Source organism: Lissotriton vulgaris, chromosome 5, assembly GCF_964263255.1.
Source record: "Lissotriton vulgaris chromosome 5, aLisVul1.2, whole genome shotgun sequence".
Classification (NCBI taxonomy): Eukaryota; Metazoa; Chordata; class Amphibia; order Caudata; family Salamandridae; genus Lissotriton; species Lissotriton vulgaris.
This window is the reverse complement of record NC_141693.1, coordinates 1,289,616,142-1,289,638,823: the sequence shown is the minus strand read 5'-3', so window position 1 is coordinate 1,289,638,823 and position 22,682 is coordinate 1,289,616,142. Positions and strand designations below refer to the sequence as shown.

The following is a 22,682-nucleotide window of genomic DNA, read 5'->3' as shown; positions in this document are numbered from 1 at the left end:
GCATGTGAAACTACAACACTAAACGCTAAAATAACTATTTGTTACTACAAGTAACATTTTCTGTTTGTAGCATTTGTTACTGTACATCACATGCTGTGCATACATGGTAACGCAGAACTTTATAGTACTGCTGTGGGTGGAGGGTTGATTATTGCTGCAATGAGAGGAAACGCAAGCATATCCTGCCTGTTTAGCAGTTAGTAGCACATGAATGTCTGCAACTGAATCAGACGTATTGATTAAATGTTGGATAAAATATGCTGTGCAATAGTTTCTGATGGATGATCAAATGAAGAGGAAATGAGAGTCTAATGTCTATGTCGATACCTAAGCTATTATGAATGTTAAAGTGATAGACAACATAGAACTATTATTAAAACAAGAGCTATAGACTAACTGCTCACGGATAAAAGTTACTATGAACTGAATTTAAATAAAATGCACATACGTGAGGTACACTATGTAGAAAGTCCAGATGACCCTTATTGATTTACAGGGCTTACAGTAATAATCCCAAATGCTAGTTTTGTGGTAGTGTGGGCAAGCAGTTTAGGCTATTCACAGGGCAATGTTAAGCATTTGTTGTACACACAGAGTCAATAAATGAGACAAACACTCAAGAAGAAACTCAAGACCGTTTTAGAAAAATAGCACAGATATGTATATACATTTTGACACCAAGGGTATTGGAATCAGGTAAGCATGTTAGACAGGATTAAGTTTTACAGTAAAAACAGCAGAAAATGAAACCTGTCAGATTTGAGGCATGAGCACGAATGCGGTATTGTTATCATGTGGGAGAAACATACACTGTACAGGAACACTTACAGATGATTTACAGGACTGTTCTTCTGGATTAAGGTAAGTAGGGGCAAAGGTCTAAGAAAGCACCCGGAGATCAAGTTTACCTGACCTGGGGTGCAGAGATACTTTCAGCGGTGGTAGCCTTGAACACTACATGCTAAAGTCAATGGGGTTTGGTACCTGTAAGAGAAGGCTGCAAGGGGTAGACTGGGTGACCAGTTAAGCAGAATCCAAGTGGGGGCTTGGCTCTTGAGAGTCTCAGGACCACAGAGACACCCTCGGTTTATGTGAGCTCGAGCTTTAGAGTTTGGTTGCAGAGGTTTTTTGTACGCGAGTCGGTGAGGTAGAGGCTCTCATGGTTCCCGGTGCTCCTGCAGAAAAGGGAATAGAAACACAGCAGGGCCACTCTTGGCTTGAAGCTGGCATCTCTTGAAGCCCCTCAACATGGAGGTAAGTGTAGGTGGTGGTAGTGTTCCAACTGAACACAAGCAAGCCTTGGTGCTTGCAACTGACTCCAGTTCCTCAGCTATTGGTGCACAGAAGCACTTGGGGGCCCTGGCACTTTCAAACTTGGCAAGGGGACAGTTATAATCTCCTGGAGCACAGAGCCCTCTTGCTGAGCTGCTGGTCCCTTGGTGGGCCCAGGGGTTGACAGAACAGTGTATAGGGCAGCTGCAGTTGGTGCCTGCTGGTGCAGGGGAGTGTCTCCTCCTCTCCAAGGGAGATGTTGTTGGGACGAGGAAGTGCTGGGTTTGGGGAGGGTGTTCTGCTTCTGGATGAGATGGTGTTGTTGTTTGTCGGGAGAGCAGCAGTCAGGCAGGCTTTTGCACCGAAGTTGATGCTAGTCCACAGTTCTCACATCTTTGGCTATTCTTTGTCCTTCTTCTTCATTCAGGTGGGCAAATCGGTTTTCCTGGTGTCAGGGGGCCACCTAAATACTCAATATAGGAGTATTAAGATAGTGTAGGATAGTAGCCAATGGGCTACTGACCCCTGGGGTCACAACAGCCTCTATATGAGCACTTCCTGTGGGGAGTGGACATAACGTGTCTCAGAGTTCCTAATTTCACCACAAAATGGACAGTGAAATCCTTCTTTTTGTGTCCATTTTTGGTAGCCCACCTTACGGGTGTGATAGTCCGAGAGTGTAACACGCCTCCTTACTATCTAATTTCCCACCTGTCCCTGTACCAAATGGGTCTCAGGGCAGGGGGTGTCATTCTCCAGGTCTGGAGGAAATTGAGGTCACATGTCAAAGGTGGCAGATGCTTTGAAGCCTCTGTCTTTGACATGCTAATTTCTCTAGCTATCCTGCTGGCCTCTGAGATAATGGACCCTCCTTGCCAGGGGTCAGAAACGCGTCTCTGGTGGCAGGCAGGAAGCTTCCAGTCAGTCAGACTAGTAAAGTTTATGGGGCACCTTTAAGGTGCTCTCTGGGTGCATGTCATAATACATCTAGTACTGGCATCATTGCAGATTTATTTAGACAAGGTGTTTGATACCAAACACTACTATTTTCAGTGAAGCAATCAAGTAGCTCGGTAATTCTTGCTGACCAGTGCACAGTACGTCTTAAGAAGGCTTCCCTGAGCACTCGTAACATTTAGTAATAGAACTAGACATCACAGGGGAATATCTACACATGCAGATATGTCCTCACATATACTATAATGCACCCTGCCTTAGGGTTCTAAGGCCTGCTGTAGGGGTGACTTACATATAGTACATGCAGTGCACTTTGGCATGGCACAGGGTGAGTGTGCCATGTAATGTTTTAGGAACTTTTTGCATCATTTCAAACAGCCTGCAATGGCAGTGTGCATGCTTTTTGTGTGGGTCCCTTAGGGTGGCATACAACATGCTGCAGCTCTTAGGGACCATCTTTAATACCCATGCCTTAGGTGCCAGGGGTACCCTTTACTAGGGACTTATAGGGGTGCTAAAGTCCTTGCCAATTGAGTTACAATTATACTTTAACTAGTTTTAGGGGAACGAGCACCTCAGTGTACTGTTCGGGTTGAAAACCAGCATCTAGTAGTCAACAAAATGGGGCAAAAAGTGGGGGACAACTGCAACAAATTTTCAGTTTCCTACATCATCACAGTATAATGCCAAAATAAAGGTGTGCTTGTCAACATGTGTGTGTATCACTGCCCATCAAAAATCTCCTTGCTTGAAAGTTTGTCACGTGATGACCGAGAGTTTGCCTGAATAAACAAAATTTAATAGTAAACCAGTTACAGGCCTCAAGAAATTAAAGTATGTCCTAAAATCGTGTTTTTCCACACTGACAGAAGGTGGTTTAGCGGCAGGATTCAACACTGCTCTCATGCTGAAATCGTGAATCACTCCCCCCCACAATACCAAGGTGAGGGTAGAGGACTTCGCCCGGTCACCTTTCAAACCCACTGTGACGGACTACTCTTCTAGAATTCAACCGGATGGGTCATCGCATTGTATTGCACCAAATCAGGCCTCTTCCACATTATCCGTTAGGTTGCCATCCCACACTCTAGTCCTGATGAAGTCCACATGACGATTTAAGATTGCATACTTAGGGTTGAAACATCGACAACATCTAGGCTCAGTTCAAGACCCCGCTTGCAAAATACCTGAATTATTTGGAGCAGCAGGGTCATTGTTTTCTGCGTCTCTCATTCTGGCCTTTTACAAATTTGTACATATCTTTTTAATCACCTTGTATATATTATGCACTGATTGTGTCACTTACTTCACTATGTCACTTATCCACAATTCACTTTAATCTTCCACAGTGTCGGCAGCCTCTTATGCTACAAAGAATTACATGTATATGGGTGAAAGTATAAATGATGCAATTTATATAAAAAATATCTTGCCACCCAACAAACTTGATTCACTTGTAGATTGTGTATCTTTGTTTTCCCATGTGTTCCTTTACAATAATTTTCCTTGGATCATTTACCTGTAGATTGATATAATCTGCTTTTTGCAAATTCATTGTAATGTGAAGCAATATTGGGATCATACCCGACAGAACCACTGTACCTTTTGCAATTTATACCCAGGTTCTGAGGGACACAGGGTCACCCCATTGTTTACCTAACATACCAAACTATCCCAGCAGGCTTCTTCAGCTGTTGTGTCCTCGTTCGGTGAACAGGACAGTCAGCTGGCCCTTGTAGTCTCTAGGCTTTGCTGCCCTCTGGGATAGCTTGTCTTTGAGCAGGGCAGGCATCATCGTTATCTTTGCTACCCACCAGGAATAGCATGTGCAGTCTTTGACGGTGCTGCATCTTTTTGCTGCTCTCTCGGTGCAGCAGGGCAGTTCTTCCTCTGTCCTCCTTCCAAATCAGTTGAGATCTAAGGTCTGGGTGCCAGTGATGCCTCTTTTATGCTTGGAAAATGTCCCCAGGGCAGGATGAGTTTGGTAGCCTTCCCACCTGGTGACCATTTCCTATGGAGTGTGGCATCTGTATTTCCCAGGATGCACCATTCTACCCATTCCCGAAATAGTGAGACTCCTCTCCTGCTGTCCAGACCTCACTAGCATCATGGGGTCTGGGTACCTCAGGGCTACCTGTCCCTAGGGAAAACGATTTGGAAACTGGTTTCCCCTGTCTGCTCTAAAATTGGCAGCTCTGGCTTTTAGGCCACATCTCCTTCTCAATCACAGGATGCTGAGCCGAGGCCAGGCCTATGAAACCACAGTTTGATGTGGTCAAAAATAATATTGGAATGTTTTAACAAGCACTGGCAATGCCAGTAGGTCTGGCTTCAAGTAAAAGTGTCTTCTGAGTCAATGATGGGTTTGGGCTAGATCATTGAACATTACGTATATGCTGCTCTTCCCAGCAAAACTCAAAGTCATCTACTAGGACAAGGCGCACTTCTTCAGCCATCCGGAGGACGCATGGCAATGGCTGGAGGAGAGACCGATCCTCAATAGTCGGGAAACGGCAGGGAGAGAGGAGCTGGTGAGGGCAGTGCAGGACAAGGCGCGATGGGGCTCGCCAAAACAGCAGAGGAGGAGATCCCGGAGACTTTACTCGAGATACACAGGCACCCCATACCATTCACGCACATCGGCAGGATCCAGGAGGGGGAGATCGGAATCACCCGGGACGTCGAACTCAGGAGGGGTCACGGGACCAGGCACGCTCGGAAGGGGAAGGAGAACACCTCAGGGACTCGGATGTAGAGGACGAGGCGTCAGACACGGACCAACGCTCCTTACACCCACTGGAAACAGAGATCCGGCTGTTGGAACAGGACGTATCCGACAAACACTGCAGCACAGTACCGACAACACAAGACTCACATTCGTGAACCTGGAAGAAGTGGATGATCGGATTGTCGGCCGGGACACGGCCATGACACGCAAGTGGCCAACACCCTTTTAGTTGTTGTTTCTCTTTTCCTTTCGTTGAATCTTTTTGTGTTTTCAGGTACAGTTAACTTGTTAGCAACAACGGTTCTTTACAGTCTGGACAAGGGCCCAGGAGTGGTGCATACCCTTGTCGGGGGTACAAGCCCGACGGGGGGGATACAGCACGGGCCATTATAGGCGGCTCTTGCGGGCCATAGTTCTATAGAGGGAGGGAGTGGGGGGGGGTGACAGACCGACTTCTACTAACAGCTTGGACCTTGATGGGAACGAGTCTGGAAGGGGAGAGAGGTGGGGGGGGGGGTGGGAGAGGGCACGGGGGAATTCCACCAAGTTGGGGAAGTTGGGGAGGGAGTTGGACAAGGAATAGCGCGAAGAGGCACAATCTGAGGAATGGAAGTAAACATTGTCACACACAGCCGCTAGGGTCGCCTACTGACCTCCAGAAGACCTACACAGTATGGCAGGTACACTAACAAGCACAGACGGTACACACAAGGGGATCTCCATTATGACTTGGAATAATAAATGGCCTGGGCTCCAAAATAAAGAGGGGGCTAGTGAATTCATACATAAAGAGGACCGCCCCGGACCTCATCCTCCTGCAAGAAACTCACCTTAGGGCGGGAAAATGTACATTCATAGCGAGGGGGAGATACAAAGTCTTGAATCACGCGGGCTACACGTCAGGCGCCAGGGGAGCCGCAATCTTAATTAACAGAACACACCCCTTCACCGTGACGCGCACATGGACCGATACACAGGGAACGTATGTGGGAGTGCAGGGAGTGTGGTACAGACAACGCATCACAATCATCTCAATATATGCTCCACCAAAACTCCAACCACGCGCACTTAGGGAGGTAGCGTCCATCTTACTAGAAACGGCGGATACGATGCAAATAGTGGGGGGGGACTTCAATGATGTCATGTCGGAAGAATTAGATTGTTCAGGGGCAACACGCAGAGGGGGGACACAAACAGCCCTTGCGAAATACGTGGCGGACATGGGACTCACTGACGCATGGCGATGGCGACACCCGACGCAAGAGACATTCTCCTTTTACTCAGGGGCTCACAAAACCTTCTCCAGGCTAGACTATATTTTTGTTGCAAGACAGTACCTGTCGGAGGGGGATGAGCTCACATACAAGGCAAGGGGAATATCAGATCACTCCCCCTTATATGCGCTATTAGGGAAGAACACCGAAAGGCGTGAGACGGAATGGCGCTTGGCAGCATGGGATATTCAATCCCCTGAAATAGTACGGGGTCTGAGGGCAGACATAAAAGTGTACGTAGCGGGAGAACAAGGGCTCAGTGGAATCTAACATTACCTTCTGGGAGGCCATGAAGCCGGTGGTGAGAGATAGGCTTAGAGGGAGGCTGCGGGACGAACGCAGCAAACGGCACAGGGAGACAGCAGCGTTAGAACTTGAAATCCTGACCCTGGAAAGACACTACCTTGTGAATCGAGGGGAAGGTATACTGCGGCAGCTGCAGGACAAACAGAAGGAGTATAGGGAACTGGTCTCTAATGAAGCGAAGACGCAAGCCCTAGCAACGCTACACCGCCTGTATGATGTAGGCGACAAGTCAGGCAAGCTCCTGGCGTGGCTTAGCAGGAAAGAACAAGCCGCGAGGTGGGTGGAAAGAATCAGAAAGGATGGGGGAGGCCTGGAAACTACCGACAGGGGCATAGCAGAAGCTTTCGCACTACACTATGAGAACTTCTATAGAGGCCGGGACCTCGGATCAGTGGACGAGGCCTTACTCTATATGGAAAATCTAGATATCCCAGTGCTGGATGAGGAACTCAGGACCCCTTTGGAGGCGGGAATCACACTGGAGGAGATCTCCACAGCCATCAATAAATTAAAAACGGGGAAAACACCGGGGCCCAACGGGTTCCCGGCGGAATTCTTTAAAAAGACAGCCGACCTCTTGGCGCCTCATCTGTTGGCTCTATATGTTGAAGCATACGGACTAGGGAGACTCCCTCGAGACCTAGCATTAGCAACCATAGTGCCGTTATACAAACAGGGCAAGCCGGAGGACGATTGTGCCTCATACCGCCCCATCTCCCTCCTAAATATGGAGGTCAAAGTGCTGGCCACAATTCTGGTGGCGCGCCTACGGACGGTGGTCCCAGACCTTATACACACAGACCAGTCCGGATTCTTGCCGGATAGAGCGACAAAACTCAATCTCCGACGGACCCATAACTGGCTCCAAGAAATACAGGGTAGAACGGATCCGCACTGGTTCCTGTCCTTGGACGCTGAAAAAGCGTTCAATGCGGTACATTGGCCCTTTCTCATGGCAGTGTTGCGTCGGTTTGGCTTGGGCCCACACTTTCAGAAATGGATAGGGTTGCTCTACGCGGCGCCGAAGGCGCGAGTACGAGTAAATGGGTGCCTCTCATGCGAATTCCGGGTGGAGAGGGGCACCAGACAAGGATGCCCGCTGTCCCCCCTCCTTTTCACTCTCACTATAGAAATACTGGCGGCCAAAATTCGTCAGAAACCAGAGATCCATGGCTTCAGGTGTACCGAGTCGGGGGATACTCAGGAAAAGGTTTCATTGTATGCAGACGATGTACTGTTGTATATCACGAACCCTGAGGTCTCCATAGGGAAATTGTTCAGAGAGTTGGAAGACTTTGGGGCAATGGCAGGCCACACCATCAACTGGCATAAATCAGTCTTGTATACGCCACGGGGAGCAGTGCAGGGAGTACCGTTGCCGGACCGTCTACTCACCACCACTGAGGGGTTCCAGTACCTTGGGGTATATGTCACCTTGGACAAAAAGCTCTCGTTCCAGAAAAATGTGGAACGGATACTGAAGGAGGCAGTAGAGGATATGACAAGATGGAGACAGTTACCGCTCACCCTACTGGGAAGGGCGGCGATGTATAAGATGATTACCCTACCCAAATTCCTCTACGTGCTTCAAAATGAGTACTATCCGCTTCCGACAAACACTATCACTAGAATCCACGCAGACCTGCGGTCATACATATGGCTAGGCAAACAACCACGCATTGCGCTCCAGACACTCCAACGACATCAATATAGTGGGGGGATTTCATTACCGAACCTGGAGGCATATTACTGGGCGGAACACCTGACCCCCATTAATGACTGGCTGCACGCACCAGCGGATCACCCAACATATGCACTAGAGAGGCATAAATTAGCCGCACACAATATACTCCACTATCTGTATGGGGGAAAGGCGGAGAGAACGCTCTTGCCAGCGACTTTGATCACGATTAGAGCATGGTCCCGAGCTACTAAATCCACGGGATGGGAGGGGCGGCCAACACGTCAGACACCACTGTGGCACTGCAAATGGTTCACGGAACTCCATAAACTGAAAGGCTTCCAAAGGTGGGACGACATAGGGATTTCCACTATTGGGGACGTGATTAGTAAAGGTGAGCTGAAGACATTCGTGATGCTGCAGGCAGAGTTCGGATTACACCACACACAACGATACAAACACCTACAGCTAGTACACGCCTGGAATGCACAGCAGATATCACTACAGGACATACCGGAATATGCACCTTTGGAAGGGAGACTCCTACAGGAGCAGATGGTACACCAGGCAGTGTCGCTTACATATAAAACCCTCACAAACAATATGTTGGGTACTCTGGCGAAACTCAGAGGCACATGGGAGGCGGATGTGGGGCAGCTGGAGGACTTAGACTGGGAACTGATACTGATGCATCCCCGAGAAGTCGCAATTCAGTCACGGTTAAGGCTAATCCAATTAAATGTGCTACACAGGACATACTTCGACCGGAGGCGTCTCCACAAGATCGGTAGGATAGCGGACGCCACATGTCTTCGATGCAATACTGAACAGGGAGATTTCTACCACACCATATGGTCCTGTGTGAAAATTCAAACGTATTGGTCTCACATCTTCACAGAACTGGGGGAGGTGTTGGGAACAGAGCTAACGCTAGACCCGAAACTGGCGTTATTGGGAATGGTGACCGAAGTAGACCTGCCGCGCCCACACATCATTTTCCTGGTGCTGGGGCTGGTGGTGGCGAAAAGGGACATAGCAAAATACTGGGGGGTGGCGGAGCGGCCAGAGATTGAGGAATGGAGGAGAGGTCTGGACCTCTATATGGCAGCAGAACGAGTGACATACAAAGCTAGAGGCTGTCCAAAAAAATTCCGAAGGATATGGGGCAAATGGAGACAATACCATGGCCTTGAGGTAGGGCACATAGGAGGCAACCCATAGAGGGGCAGAGGGCGGGGATGGGCGGGAGGGACCACCTGATAACGACGAGTACCCATACAAGACCGAGATGGTGACTCATTTAGAGACTCCGTGCATACGAGATGCTATATTGTGTTATGGGAGTGAGGGCAAGCACTACTACACTATACACGAATGGAACCGGCGGACTGGTGACGCATTGTTTGATGATCTTGGGAGCTGACTATCACCCCTTGAGGGGGACGTGCTATTAGTTTGTAGGGGGTAGGGGGGGAAGGGGGGGGTGTTGTGGGAGAAAAAGACAAAAGCAGGATCATGGGGTTCCATGTGGAACGCGTAACATTGGAAACATTTGCACACTACTGGAATACCTAGGTGTTGCCGCCCGGCCTCCGGGTTGTGGGCATAACGGCTGTGGACAAATACCATGATGTAAGTTTGACATATTGGGATGGGCATGCCACAACTGTATTCTTTTCATACCTGCACAAAAATAAAGTAAAAAAAAAAAATGATGGGTTTGGGCTTTCAATAGGCCATAATACATGCACTATGTCACTCGTATTAGCACTCCTGCATCCATCATCCATGCATTGAATCATTCTTCCATTCATCTACGTACAGAACTGAAATAAACTCACACAAAAACTCACTAAAATATGCAAAAGAAATTTAAAAAAGAAAAGTAGAAAAAGAAAACAATCCGCTGGCCACACAAAGCAGACATGTTTGTAATAAATAGAATTAAGCTTAGGAGGGGGTGGTAATCTTGCAACGGCATTATGCATTGTGGTTTATTGTTTTGGAGTTCCAGGATGGCCACCACGTTTAAAATCAATGTGTTGGTCATCTTGGAGTGGTAAAACAGTGAAACTATGAGAAATACCATTCCATGACGGTGGCCTGGTCTAGCGGCTGAGGCATCGGGGAATGTGGCGCACTGCAGATGAAATGAATGTAAAATCAGATTACTGTTTTCACTGTCTGGGTAGATACAGTATGTTCTAAACATAATTAAAGTAAAATGATGAGAAGGAAAGACATGATGGAAAAATTAGAAACTTGGAGTAGCCTTGAAGCATACTCATTTTCAGCTGGATGTGCACATGATCATACAATTGCCACAAAATAGCCTATTCTGTATATCCACATTAACTTTTTACAATGAAACAATAAGGCTTTTATGCTTTATCATTGGCTTGTCACCATACCAACTCAGATCTTCTGTTTTGAACACAACCTTTCCCACAAGTCAACCATCAGTTACAAAGTAATACAACTACAAAGGTAGAGCATTACATTTGGGAAAACCATATCATCCTTCCTAAGAGCGCCTTTTAAGGATTATCTCATTGCAAATCTTCTGTCCCTAGTATTTGAGTAAGTCACCCATGGCAAAACCCTGTAAATTATGGTAATCTGTATAATTCCATTTAATAAAATACCTGTTTATAGGCTTTGACCACAAAGTGATAACAATCCAATCTATGACATTTGGCCTAACGTTTCGCAGTAAACCAATTAGGCTGAGAGCCTTTACCATTGGCTTGAATCCGAAACCAACACAGGTTTACTGAGTGTAGATATGCTAGCAACCGTCATAAGAACAATTATAGGTGTACAAAATTACAGGTGGTAAACAATATACAACCCCTCTCAAAACGGCATAACAAGAATAGTGACAATTAACATCTTCGACTGCCAGAGGTTGTCACATGGGATGAAAAACAGAAAAAAACTTTGCCTACTACAGTAATCTATCAGTTTCATGTAACAAAATACTTGTCTACAGCTTATGAAACATTGTGATAACAATCCACCGTTAAAGGCTTACTGGCTTTAACAAATGCTATTCACAATACAAAAGCAAAGCCTTCAGCCTTTGTCAGAATGTTTTATGATACAGAGATCAGCCCCTTAGCTTTGGGCAATACTTTCATCAGGGACCCATCCAGGCCTCTCCTCTTTAACACTGGGTTGTCAGTATAATCATCTCTGACTCACAGCAGTGAGCGTAATATTTTCAGCAATGCAACCATCAGGTACACAGCCACAAAATTAGAAATGTAAACAACATTACAGTTACAAAGCAAAATAAGAGGTCTCATAAGAAGGCTTAAAAAAGATAATCAAAGTACAAATTCTCCATCTCCATAGTTTGTCAGTTGACACTATTACCCTTCCCTACTACGGTACACTGTGAGATTTCATGTAACAAAATACATTGCTGCAAATTTTAGTATAGTAATAACAATCCATCCTTAAATGTCGATTAACTTTAACATATCATAAAAATAAAAAAATACCAGGCCCACTGACTTGATCGTATCTGGGGCATAAGCATACACACGGCAATCAGAGACATCATAACTATCTAATTATCTAGGAGACGTTGTTTAATAGCATCACAGTGGGAATTTGTTTGACCTGAAAGGGGAATCTCTAGTCATCACAGTGGAATGTGTGTGACCAAAAAGGTCAACATCATTAGCTTATCTTGATAAAGAACCTGGCTGAAGATGCTGGATAAACAAATGATCAGGGCTGACTGCAGGATAAGCACTCTTTCAGTGGAAGCACACAGCTTTTGACAAATCAAAAGCTGTACTCAGATGAACCAACATCTGGGTGGAGCCACAGTCCCTCTCTGTATTACTCCTGAAAGCGCCTTTCTTGATCACATAGCTCAGACACAGCCACGCTGTCAAGCAAAACTAAAAATAAATCATTATTTTATGGCTTTTTTACTGACACAGTTTATCTAACATTAACACATTGAATTTCAGTGCAACTATTTTCCCAGTACCTCAACGTGCTGTGGCAGAGTTCCTTACTCAACCGAGAGTAGCCCAGAAGGTAATGTAATAAAAATCTCAGTAAGAGTTCATAGGTGTATACTCTGTTGCATTTTCTTCTTCAAAGTTAGCATAACAGCAATAACGAAAAAGAGGAGTGATAGTTTTACTGAGCCAATCCCATCCTTGAAAAAAATAATCTGCTGTACATCAGTGAAGACATCATGTGCGGTTGTGCACTTCAGCACTCCCAAGTACACTCCCAAATACTGTCTACTTTAACTAAAACAGGTAGTAGTTCCAACACCAACCACTGATCAGGGAGTATGCACAGCATGTGATCTACAACAACACATGCTACACACCAAAACGTTTCATTTACTGTAGCAGCGAACGTCAGATGGATAACCAAGGCTCAGAGGAAGAGCTGGACAGCAATCTGAGGTCAGCCGGTCAGTAGTGATGTGAATGTTTTAGATGGCAGCTTACTAGCTACTTCCTTAAACATCTGCCCAATGGAATTCTACCAGAAGATGTCCATTGCTGGAAGTATAATCCCTGTTGTGGAAAAAGAGTTTGCACGACCATCATAAGTAGGGCTCCCGGTTTTATGGTATTTATTATTTTACCATTTCCATCTGTATTTTTCCATATTATTTTTTGGTCATTTTATCTGTATTCATCCACGTTTATTTTTGTCGCAAGCAAATTGAGATGCTACATCTAGTATTTTTTCACATTTATGCGACTGGGGCTATGGAGAGATTATAACGACTGCACGCACTTAGAAGGTTACCAAACAAAATTGAATACACTGGAAGACAGAACATTCTATTTTAAGCAAAAAGTGTCTATTTATTATACTGACAGCTGAGGCAGATTAAGCAGGTATCGTTAAACAGCGCGTTCTAAGAGGGAGTGATGTTGGATGCAGCCTCTCTTTGGCATTGTTTGAAATCGTTGTTTTTGTGATGGCATCAAACACGCACTGTGGTGCTAAATCTCTCCTGAAAGTTACCTGCAACTTGTTCCAACCTTTTGTGATGCAGAGAGCAAGCGCAGCGGTAATGAATAAGATTAGAAAAGCAATGAAGAAGGCATGAAAGCATTGGAAATTACTTTTGCAAGGGCAACATCAAAAAAGGAAAGAGACTGCGATCCACACCACTTGATGGAAATGGCTATTTGCAAAGAAGCAGCTGGCATTCCACGTGTAAACAGTTAAAAAAAAAATTGTGTTTTCTTTAAACGGGGTCTCCATAAAGTTTGTACACTGGCAGTATGTTCATTTTTTAATTTCTCAAAGCCTGCCACCTGCTGTCAAGCACACCACTACCTGCTAACAGGCCTCACTGCCTTGCCGCCACTGATTGTATTCACAGGCTAACTTATTAAAGCTGACCCCAGCAGGCCCCGCCAGATGATGCCTACATTTCTATCAGTGAGCCGGCCTCATAATGCACCCATTAACACCTAGTGCTTTGCTATAAGGAATTACTAAAACTGACACGGTGCTGCTTTAAAGGTACTTGCATTTCTTACAGCGTCCCTCACCCCTTTAACATGCAACATCTACTACCACCTGCTGCTTTGTGCTTCTACCTTAGCAGGACTCTTAAAGGGGCCTAAGTGGTGTAGATTAGTAAGAGGAGCATGGCGAGATAACCCTGGTGCACTGTTTGTCAGTATTTTCCCGTTTATAAGTTATAAATACAGAAAAAGGAAAAATAGTTTTCTGTCTGTATTTATATGCAATCTATCTATCTAGGTCAGGTGTGAACAGTCCTGGGGCCGTATCATGCATTTGGTGCACTTTCCTTGTCTGCACCAGACGCACCATCTAAAAGGCGCACCTGGAGCAAACAAGGAGCACATATGCCGTATTAGGATGAATGCACTGCCCCCAGGGCTGCCGCAAACTCGCGCTGCCACCACAGCAGAGCATTCATGTGAAAAACGGAGCTGCTGCTATGAAGCCTCACTTTTAAGGGGGATTGGAGATCACCTTGCTGGTGGGTGCAGTGAGAAACTGCACCCTCCTGCAAGGGGATGCCGGGGGGTCCATGAGACCCCTTTTCCACCCTCCAGAGGGCTGCCATCAGGGGTCGCACTGACAGGTTCTTTGGTTCTGCAAAACGGTGCGGGTGAAGGGATTCCCCCATTTGCATGGGCCCACGCCCCCATGCAATTGAGGGAAAGCTCCCTGATGATAGCGCTGGCATTTTACGTGAGCCAGTATTACAGAAGGGGACGCACAAGCGCCTGAGGACCCTTCTTTAACACCGAAGTTGCCTGGGGGCATGAAAACCGGGCGCAAACACATGTTGCACCCCTGGGCACCTCTGTAATACTGCCCCTGTTGTTTCTTTTACAGTAAAATATCCATGGTGCTACAACCCATCCTTGAGTGCCTACAGTCAGATTTGGACAACTGAGCCTTCCTACCTTTTTTTTTATCCTGGTCATGGTGCAATAATTAAGATGATGGTTCTCCCTCGACTAATCAATATTCTACAGAACTACCACTTTCCCCTCAAACATACATTCTGCAAAAAACTTACAGGAGCCCTACACACTTTTCATTGGCAGTGTTGTACCCAAGTCTCAATGCTCAAATATAAATTCACATATGATGGAGGCCTAGCCAAAGCAGACCTCTTTTCCTACTACTGAGTCATTCAGCTCCTTGTACTGGACAAATGTCTTTTCAACACCAACAGTGATCCAGCCTATAGAAATGAACTTAGGGCCTTGGGATATTCACAGCCACTACGCTATATATATATATATATATATATATATATATATATGGAGGTACCATTTGAAGCTAAGATCAGAATGGACAACTTAGGGCACAGACACAACATGTATTGCATCTAGATACATTGTTATTGATACTCCTGACACATTTGACAAGCTACGGGTGGCATGGGTATCAGGTATTGGCCCTCTGGGGGTTAGAGGACCTGCCCATGCCGAGACATCTCAACTTACCCCTGGGCTGCGGGGCACATTCCCCCGCTGTGCTGGGGAGAGGGGGGCGCGTACAGTGCCCCGGTGCTCATGACGAGCTCAGCTCGTCATGAGCCACGGTTCTCGTGTGCTCATGACGAGCTGAGCTCATCATGACCACACCCATTTCCATGGAACGCTCAGCACAGCAGGGGAATTAGCCCCGCGTGCGAGCGTTCCAACGGTCATGAGGAGCTGAGTTCGTCATAAGCACACGGGAACCGTGGCTCATGACGAGCTGAGCTCGTCATGAGCATGGGAGGGGTTAATGCTAGATACCACTATGTACAATTTGAAAACCTACAGTGTGAAAACTACAGAATGTATGCTTCACTACAGAGAGGTTGTGGCAGACTGAGTGAGAATTCTTTCCCCATTGTCTCCAATGCCAGGCTGCTTTGGGGGATTTATCATATACTGCCTGGCAATACACAACCCTATGCATGTTCAAGGGTGCAGTGGAAAAGTCTTGTAATATAACCTTATAGCTCGCTGCCAAGGTCCATACCAGTTGTTAAAGTCCCTGAATGTGAGTTATAGGCCCAAGCCGCAGGAGAGAACTTATAACAAGGGAGAGGGCATTTAACAGCTGGCATAGCCAGAGGCAGAAGGGCTATAAGGCTATTAGAACACTCCATCCTCTAAGGGTATGATGTTGTACACAAAACAGGGAGAAACATGAAGACAAACAATGGAATGTTGGAGATCAGGACTTAAATCAGTCAATATAAGCCCAGAGCCACTCCATTGCCTTCAATGGAGCTCTCAACATTACAATGTAATAAAGTGCTGGGTTCCAGGATTACCTTAGATCTAAAAGTGGTGTTGCTACATGGAATTGAAGATATCTGCATCTCTATCAAAGGCTTCTGCTGTTGGTGGCCATGATAATCACCAAACAAGATATCACCTAAAATTGGACAGCTAGGCTTTCTCTGTGCATTGCAAAATGGAAAATGGAAGCATGGTCTAGATGGGTAGAGGAGACATCGATAAACGAAGCAAGGAGATGTGGGAGGCATAGACCTAATTCAGGGGGATTGTGGATTAGGTGGTGATGACAGTTTGTTGTCTGTCTGAGACGGTAATGCACTAATACACATATGGATATGTGGGAATTGTGGACATGTATGCAGGCACTATGACTCTTTTCTCTATATTCTGTTTTCTTTTGTACATTATGATGTATCTTTTCAGAAAACAATAATGATGATGTTATCAGTGTGCATTGTTGGTATGCCAAATGAAAATAAATGTATTTTAAAAATCCATGGTCCTTCAATCCCACCTTGATCAGACGTTCCATGTCAGCCTCCAGGTTAACAATGGTCATTCTCTGCATTACAATATCCATGACCCGGCGCTCCAGAGACTGCCACTTTACTCGTGCTGCTTTGCTGAAGGTCTGATTGGGTCCTTTACGGGGAAATTTCTTCCTGCAAGTTAAGAGAGGACGTGAGATTGACAGCAGTGTACCTGAGAGGGAAAACAATTGAGGACAGCATTGAAGAAAAGGACCTAAGGAGACTTGAACTAAGAACCACAGTTCAAGAAGGAAAATGGAGATGGAGATTGAAAACAGGTACAGAAAATTAGACTGAGCAAGAGAGGTCTGACTCTGAAAATCTTGCAGCGTACACACAGTCAAAAATCCTCATACCAGAGCAGAGAAATAGACATGCACTCATACAAAAAGCAATTGTGTACTGGAAGGCAGACATCTCCCTGCCCTCAACCTCCCTCATACTCTCACATTCATTCTATTCTATCAGTATCACCCCCCCCCCCCACTCACTTTCGTTCTCACTATCTCAATCTAAAAACTGAATCTCATGCCCTTTGGTCACTCTGATCTAACTCCCCAGTCTCTTAGACAAGCTCATTCCGACAACTTATTCTCTTACTGACTCTATCCATTTCCTTTCCTCTCAAGCCTTTATATTTACTCTTGAAATTTGGAACTGATGGGACCAGGGTTGCTACAATTCCTTGAGTTTCATACTTTTTGAGGACTGTGACTGCTGGCTTATGTACCTTAAAGTAAAGAATTCCACAACCCTACTAATTCCGGCATCAGAGTGCACACCATCTTTCACACTGCTCAAGCTTTACCTTGGAGGTCTTGTCCCATTCACAACTGGAACATCCACATAGTTGTTCATTTTTCGGTTCCATTGACGCACAATGCTGGAGACAGAGCGGGATCCAGAGTCTGGATCAGAGGAAGTCGTGCTAGCAGAAAGTTCTGCCCCGGAGTCCAGCAGGGCATTTTTCTGGACTAACCTACCAGCAACTCTATCAGACATAGGCTTGGAGAGTCGTCGGAGAGCTGAGACCTGAAAACAAAAAATTATGATACATAGAAGCCTGGCAGTGTAGGTGTTCATCAACACCAAGTACAGTAGGAGGTTGTGGTACTCCTAAAAGGACCATGGCTTTCTCCTAAACAACAATGTGAAGACAAAGAGGAGGTGAATAAAAAAAACAAGTTGGCTTAGCTTATGAACAGACACCAAATGACTTTAAATATCCTACAAATCTATTTGGTCTGAATGTTTGGATTCTTTGCCAAAGAACAACTCCCAGTTAAAACCTAATGAGGCATCAGTGGTAGTCTCAGTGCATTCATAAGAGGATTAACTACCACACTGTTATTAGTGAGTTTTGGCACTGAGTGAGCATTGAGGATAGTGGTAACATAGTTCTAGGGAATTCCTATTAGTTTCTTACATGCAGACTAGTAAATCACTAGGCAGACATTAGAAAAAATCTATACTAGGATATTTATAGGACAGTCTTATAGTATTCTTGCATGGTTTTCGATAGGAAAGAGCACGGACCCGCAATTACAGCATTACAGATGTACAACCATAGGAGATTATAGGTAGTATTATGACATCCCTCTATTAACAGTCACTTAGAGCAATGGTCCCCAAACTGCGGTTACTGACCCACTAGAGGGTCATGAGTCGATTTGTTGGTGGGCTGCGAGAGTCCAAGCAATAAAAACATTGCCTTTAAATTGTGTTTTTCTCTTTAATATTTCTTGTGCTTCAAAGACATAGGTCAAATGCCAGTTTATGTCTTCTGTCAAATTGCAGCTTTTTTAACATTGGAAATTGTGTTTACAAACTCCTTTGATTTTGCAGTGAGAGAGAGTAAGTAAAGTGAATTATGTGTGAATCTTGCTAGGATACAGCTGTGTGAAGTAAAGGCTGTAAGATGTCTTTTTTTTGTAACAGAAAAAAATTAAAATGTCAGTAAATGAACTGTACATGTTCAGCAGTTAGGAAGGTAAGAATTAAGTAACATTTTTTGTAATTCTGAAGTGTGATGGAAACAAAGATTTTAATAGGATCAAAACAAATCAAAACACTGATGTCCATACTTTTGGGTGTAATATAGTTTTATCAGAAATGTCTGTGCAAATGTAGTGGCCCTTTCAATGCAAAATGTGCTGTCTGGAAACGACAGTGCGCTACCACACAATGATTTATTTATTAAAGCTAGGTGGATCATGAAAGTGTGTCGTTCTAGGAATTGGGTTGTGGTTCTAAAAAGTTTGGGAACCACTGTTTTAGAAGAATTTATCATTGAAACATTTTGTAGGTTTTCTGCATGCTAAAACATAGGACACCCAAATGATGATTTCACAGGCAGGTTTCTCCATCATATATGTTGGGGATTCTCCTAGCAAGGCACTAGTTAGCAATTAAGTGAGAATGATAACTAATTCTTCTTTCACTAAAAAGGTTACCTCATTAGAGATGACTCAAGAATTGAACCAGCAAGAATCTTCAACCAACAAGAATGATTACTACAATTATCAGCCAAACACTAAACAGCAGGTATATGAAAGTAACCTCTGCCTCTCAAGGAGCGATTCACACAGTCACACACCACGTCCCAGATGAGCTCAGATCTTGAAATGTCACCCTCACCACATAGGGTGTTCAACAGAGACATTGGCAATGTAGAATAGGTCTGGGCTCCAACTGACACCTCCAACTCCTCACAATTCTTTTCTTCCAGAAGGAATTGGGCTTTGAATGGGCTTGGAAATTGAGCTCACATTCCCATATTGATTAACAGAAAACCTCCACAGCACAATCAGCGTACAAACTCAAATGGCCTGTCTCCCTCCCAAAAATCTTGAGTGATATCGACACATCATTAAACTGTCTTTAACAGTGAGCAAATATATCAACACTGCAGATGATGCCTCCAGAGAAAGTCACAAAGCTTAAATGCATAAAGGAAATGCCACAGGGACTTCTATACTAATCTCCCTTTTATGGCTCTGGATTGAATGACTCTTTCAGAGGTGGTCTTGTGGAAATGCAACAAAGACAGCCTTTTTGCAGGTCTCACCTCATTACAATAGCCGGGCTCTAGGTTATGCCTACAGAGAACTGGTTTGCTCAACCAGTTCAACAAGCAACAAGGATTTGCCTGAAATTTCATGTATCCTGCAGAGAGATGACTGCCAATGTACTGTCTCATATGGAGAAAACAACAACATCTGGGTGTGGTTTAGAAGTAGCGCCAATGAGAACTATTCCCTGGTAACCTACCTGCGATACGTTTTATGAAAGGTTGGAAAGATTCTGTAACTATGCAGGTTGGACCTCAGTGGTTTTAGGACCAGCGGCTGTATCATCAACAACTTACCTCCTGGGTCTTCCGCCTCAGAATGATCTCCTGCTGCCTCTTCTGGGACTCCAAAGCACGGATCTGAAACTGCAACAAGGGAAGAAAAACAGGCAGATTTAGGAAACTGCAGCTCGCCAGAAAGCGAGTGAGCTACCCTGTCAGCAACTAGTTCAGGATTCACGTTTATGTGCCAACCTTCTGTATTTGGCCACAGAATCATCCCAAATGTAAGATCATAATTTTGGCTCCAACGCATGTTCTACTCTGATGGGAGTAAGGCATTGTTTTTGACTTGACAGCCCCAGATATGTAAGCATATTCTAGAACTGAACACCTAATTGCAGATGGACCAGCAGCCACCCCCACCTCTTCCAGCACCTTCAGTCCACAAAGGGTGAATAGCTGTGCTTTAAAACCCTGATTGACTGATTGATTGATGTAAATTACTCTAACAATCCTTCCAGGATCTGGGACACCATGACAGGAGGCATGATAAAAACATAACTCTGGAGAAACAGCAAAACCTGCTAACCATCATTCAAGGCAAGTGGGCATGGCCTATCTTCATTTAATGGGGCTAATACAGCAACAGGGGACTTTCAAATGTTCATAGATGAGGTTTATGGCAAAAAGGGCAATTTAAGCTGCATCGTGTATCACTTTGTATACGTCTCTTCATCGGCCATTAATTCAGGGCACTCTTTCTCAAACTGTACACTCAATGAAAATATAATTACAGGCATTACCACAAGAAAATTATTCAGGAAAAATATCATGAACCATATCGGCCGATTGGGCCATTGCCAACTGCAAACATGCTTTTACATATGTACAAAACACAAATTGCGATTCGGTAACACGTTACTAAATCACCAAATGTTTTTCCGATTCAGTATTTGGAAGGGGCATGTTTAGGGCATCTCTTCCAAAGACTGATATCTGAATGGATGATGTACAAATGTTTTGCAACGGAATTATGGTTGCAAAGCATTCATATATTACCAATTCCTTTAAGGAGGTGGTAACCCATTCACAAAGGGAAAGTGGTCCCAGGGGACCCCTTCCTCTTTAAGAATGTAAAACAAATATTTTTTAAGAGCAGGCAGTGGTCCCACGGATTAAAAAATTAAACTGCAAAGTTTAATTTAATCTTTTGAAACGCATCCCATTATCCTCTCAGGAAAAAAGGTTGCATTAAAAAAAGAAAAGACTGCTTTATTTAAAACCAATCACAGACATGGTGGTCTGCTGACCTCAGCAGGCACCCGTCCATATGATGGCTGTGATTCCGAGTGGGTCACAAATTGAGACCTACCTTAATATGCATGAGGTAGGTCTATTTACGGCCCACAAGGAATCTCTAATGAAACTTAAAAGAGTTTCATACATAAGGAATTCCGATTTTCAGAGAGAATTGCAATTTAAAAAATCGGTATTCCTAATGTTAGTACATCTTGCCTCATATCCATATACATTTCAGAACAGGCAGCATATTTCAAGCTGTTCTGCACTCAAATGGCTGTACACATTTTTTGCACCAAAAAGGATATTCTTGGAATTATTTAAAAATTATTTACATTTATTTTAAAATATGCTCGGATTTTACTTTAAAACTGTCTTATGCAGTCAACCTTTGTCCAGTGCTAACATCTCTCACTGTGCTTTTTAAGGCACTTCAGGTTTAACTTGTTGAGAGTTAGGCACTCTATGGAAGGCCTTCTCACTACTGGACACAACAAATGCTTTCATAAACCTTAATACAGTCTTAATGATCAGAACTGTTATGATCTAAAAATAGATTTCTACAAAATTTCTTAGATCCCTCACTTCAGTGGTCCATTAGAGTCTTTTCTCTAACATTGCCCTTTTGCACTTTCCATCCCAACCTTTCACCATCCCTTCCCTATTGACACAGACCTCCTGTCTGCGTTGTTCTTTCTTTAGCTGTGCGATCTCTCGGTTACGCTTTGTCTCCACCAGTCGCCGCCGTTGCTGCTCCTCCCTCATTTGTTTCATCAGTGATGCCTGTAGAAGGGTAGAACGTCAATAGGGTCTACACCAACAGCAGCAGCAGAGCTTATGCCTCAATCCCAGACCTTCAGTTGCCCAATGTGGCACAAACATAGTTTCCATCCAATTGCCCCCAGCACGAAGACTTGTTACAATCAAAAAAACATAATACACAGTGACACATACAGGTAAGCAAGCAAAATCATTGGTTCACATTTAGGGGCCGATTCCGATCTTGCTGGGAGAAGACTCCGTCCAACTCGGATCCAGAGGGCTTTCTGACCGACTCGTGCTCCGGGGCTCCGAGTGCCTGAGTACGATGCGAACAAGCGCTGACTGACACGGGTCGCTCGGATCCCCATTGAAGTCAATGGGAGCCTGTTGTACGACGCGTACATAGACTTCCATTGACGAAAAAGGTATGTTGCGCACAATGGTGCCCCCTGTAGTGGGGACGCGTCTGTGCCACGCGCACCATACATGCCTGTGTAGGGGGGCCCTTGGCTTCCCCCTGCGATCGACTCGTATGACTAGGGGTGAAGGGGTTTCCGGCGCAGACCCCTAAAATCCGCTTCCTGGAGCGTTTACGTGTCGGGGCTCAGACTCGATCCGGTTGTCCAAACCGTGCATCGTACTGGCTCGGTCGAAATCGCCTCCATTGCACGGCACGGTTTGCTTACGAACGAGACGTACAGAGTGGTTCAGACCCGGAAACGAGTTGGTGAGCGATTTCACGTTTCTCGCATCCTACTTGCTCGCTTGTACAGCTGTATGAGTCGGTCGGAAAACACGCC

The 22,682-nt window shown here is 45.0% G+C and overlaps 1 protein-coding gene across 5 annotated transcripts in view; it reads right to left on the bottom strand.

The window, feature by feature from the left end:
• Positions 1-22,682, bottom strand: part of KIF21B (kinesin family member 21B) — a 413,924-nt gene that overhangs the window by 111,977 nt on the left and 279,265 nt on the right. For all 5 annotated transcript variants that reach the window (XM_086923173.1, XM_086923170.1, XM_086923172.1 and 2 more), the window contains exons 16-19: positions 21,796-21,903; positions 19,897-19,965; positions 17,338-17,561; positions 16,514-16,661 (exon numbers count right to left, since the gene is read on the bottom strand). In XM_086923173.1, coding sequence (XP_086779299.1) covers positions 16,514-16,661; positions 17,338-17,561; positions 19,897-19,965; positions 21,796-21,903 — 549 coding nt within the window. The remainder of the gene's footprint in view (positions 1-16,513; positions 16,662-17,337; positions 17,562-19,896; positions 19,966-21,795; positions 21,904-22,682) is intronic.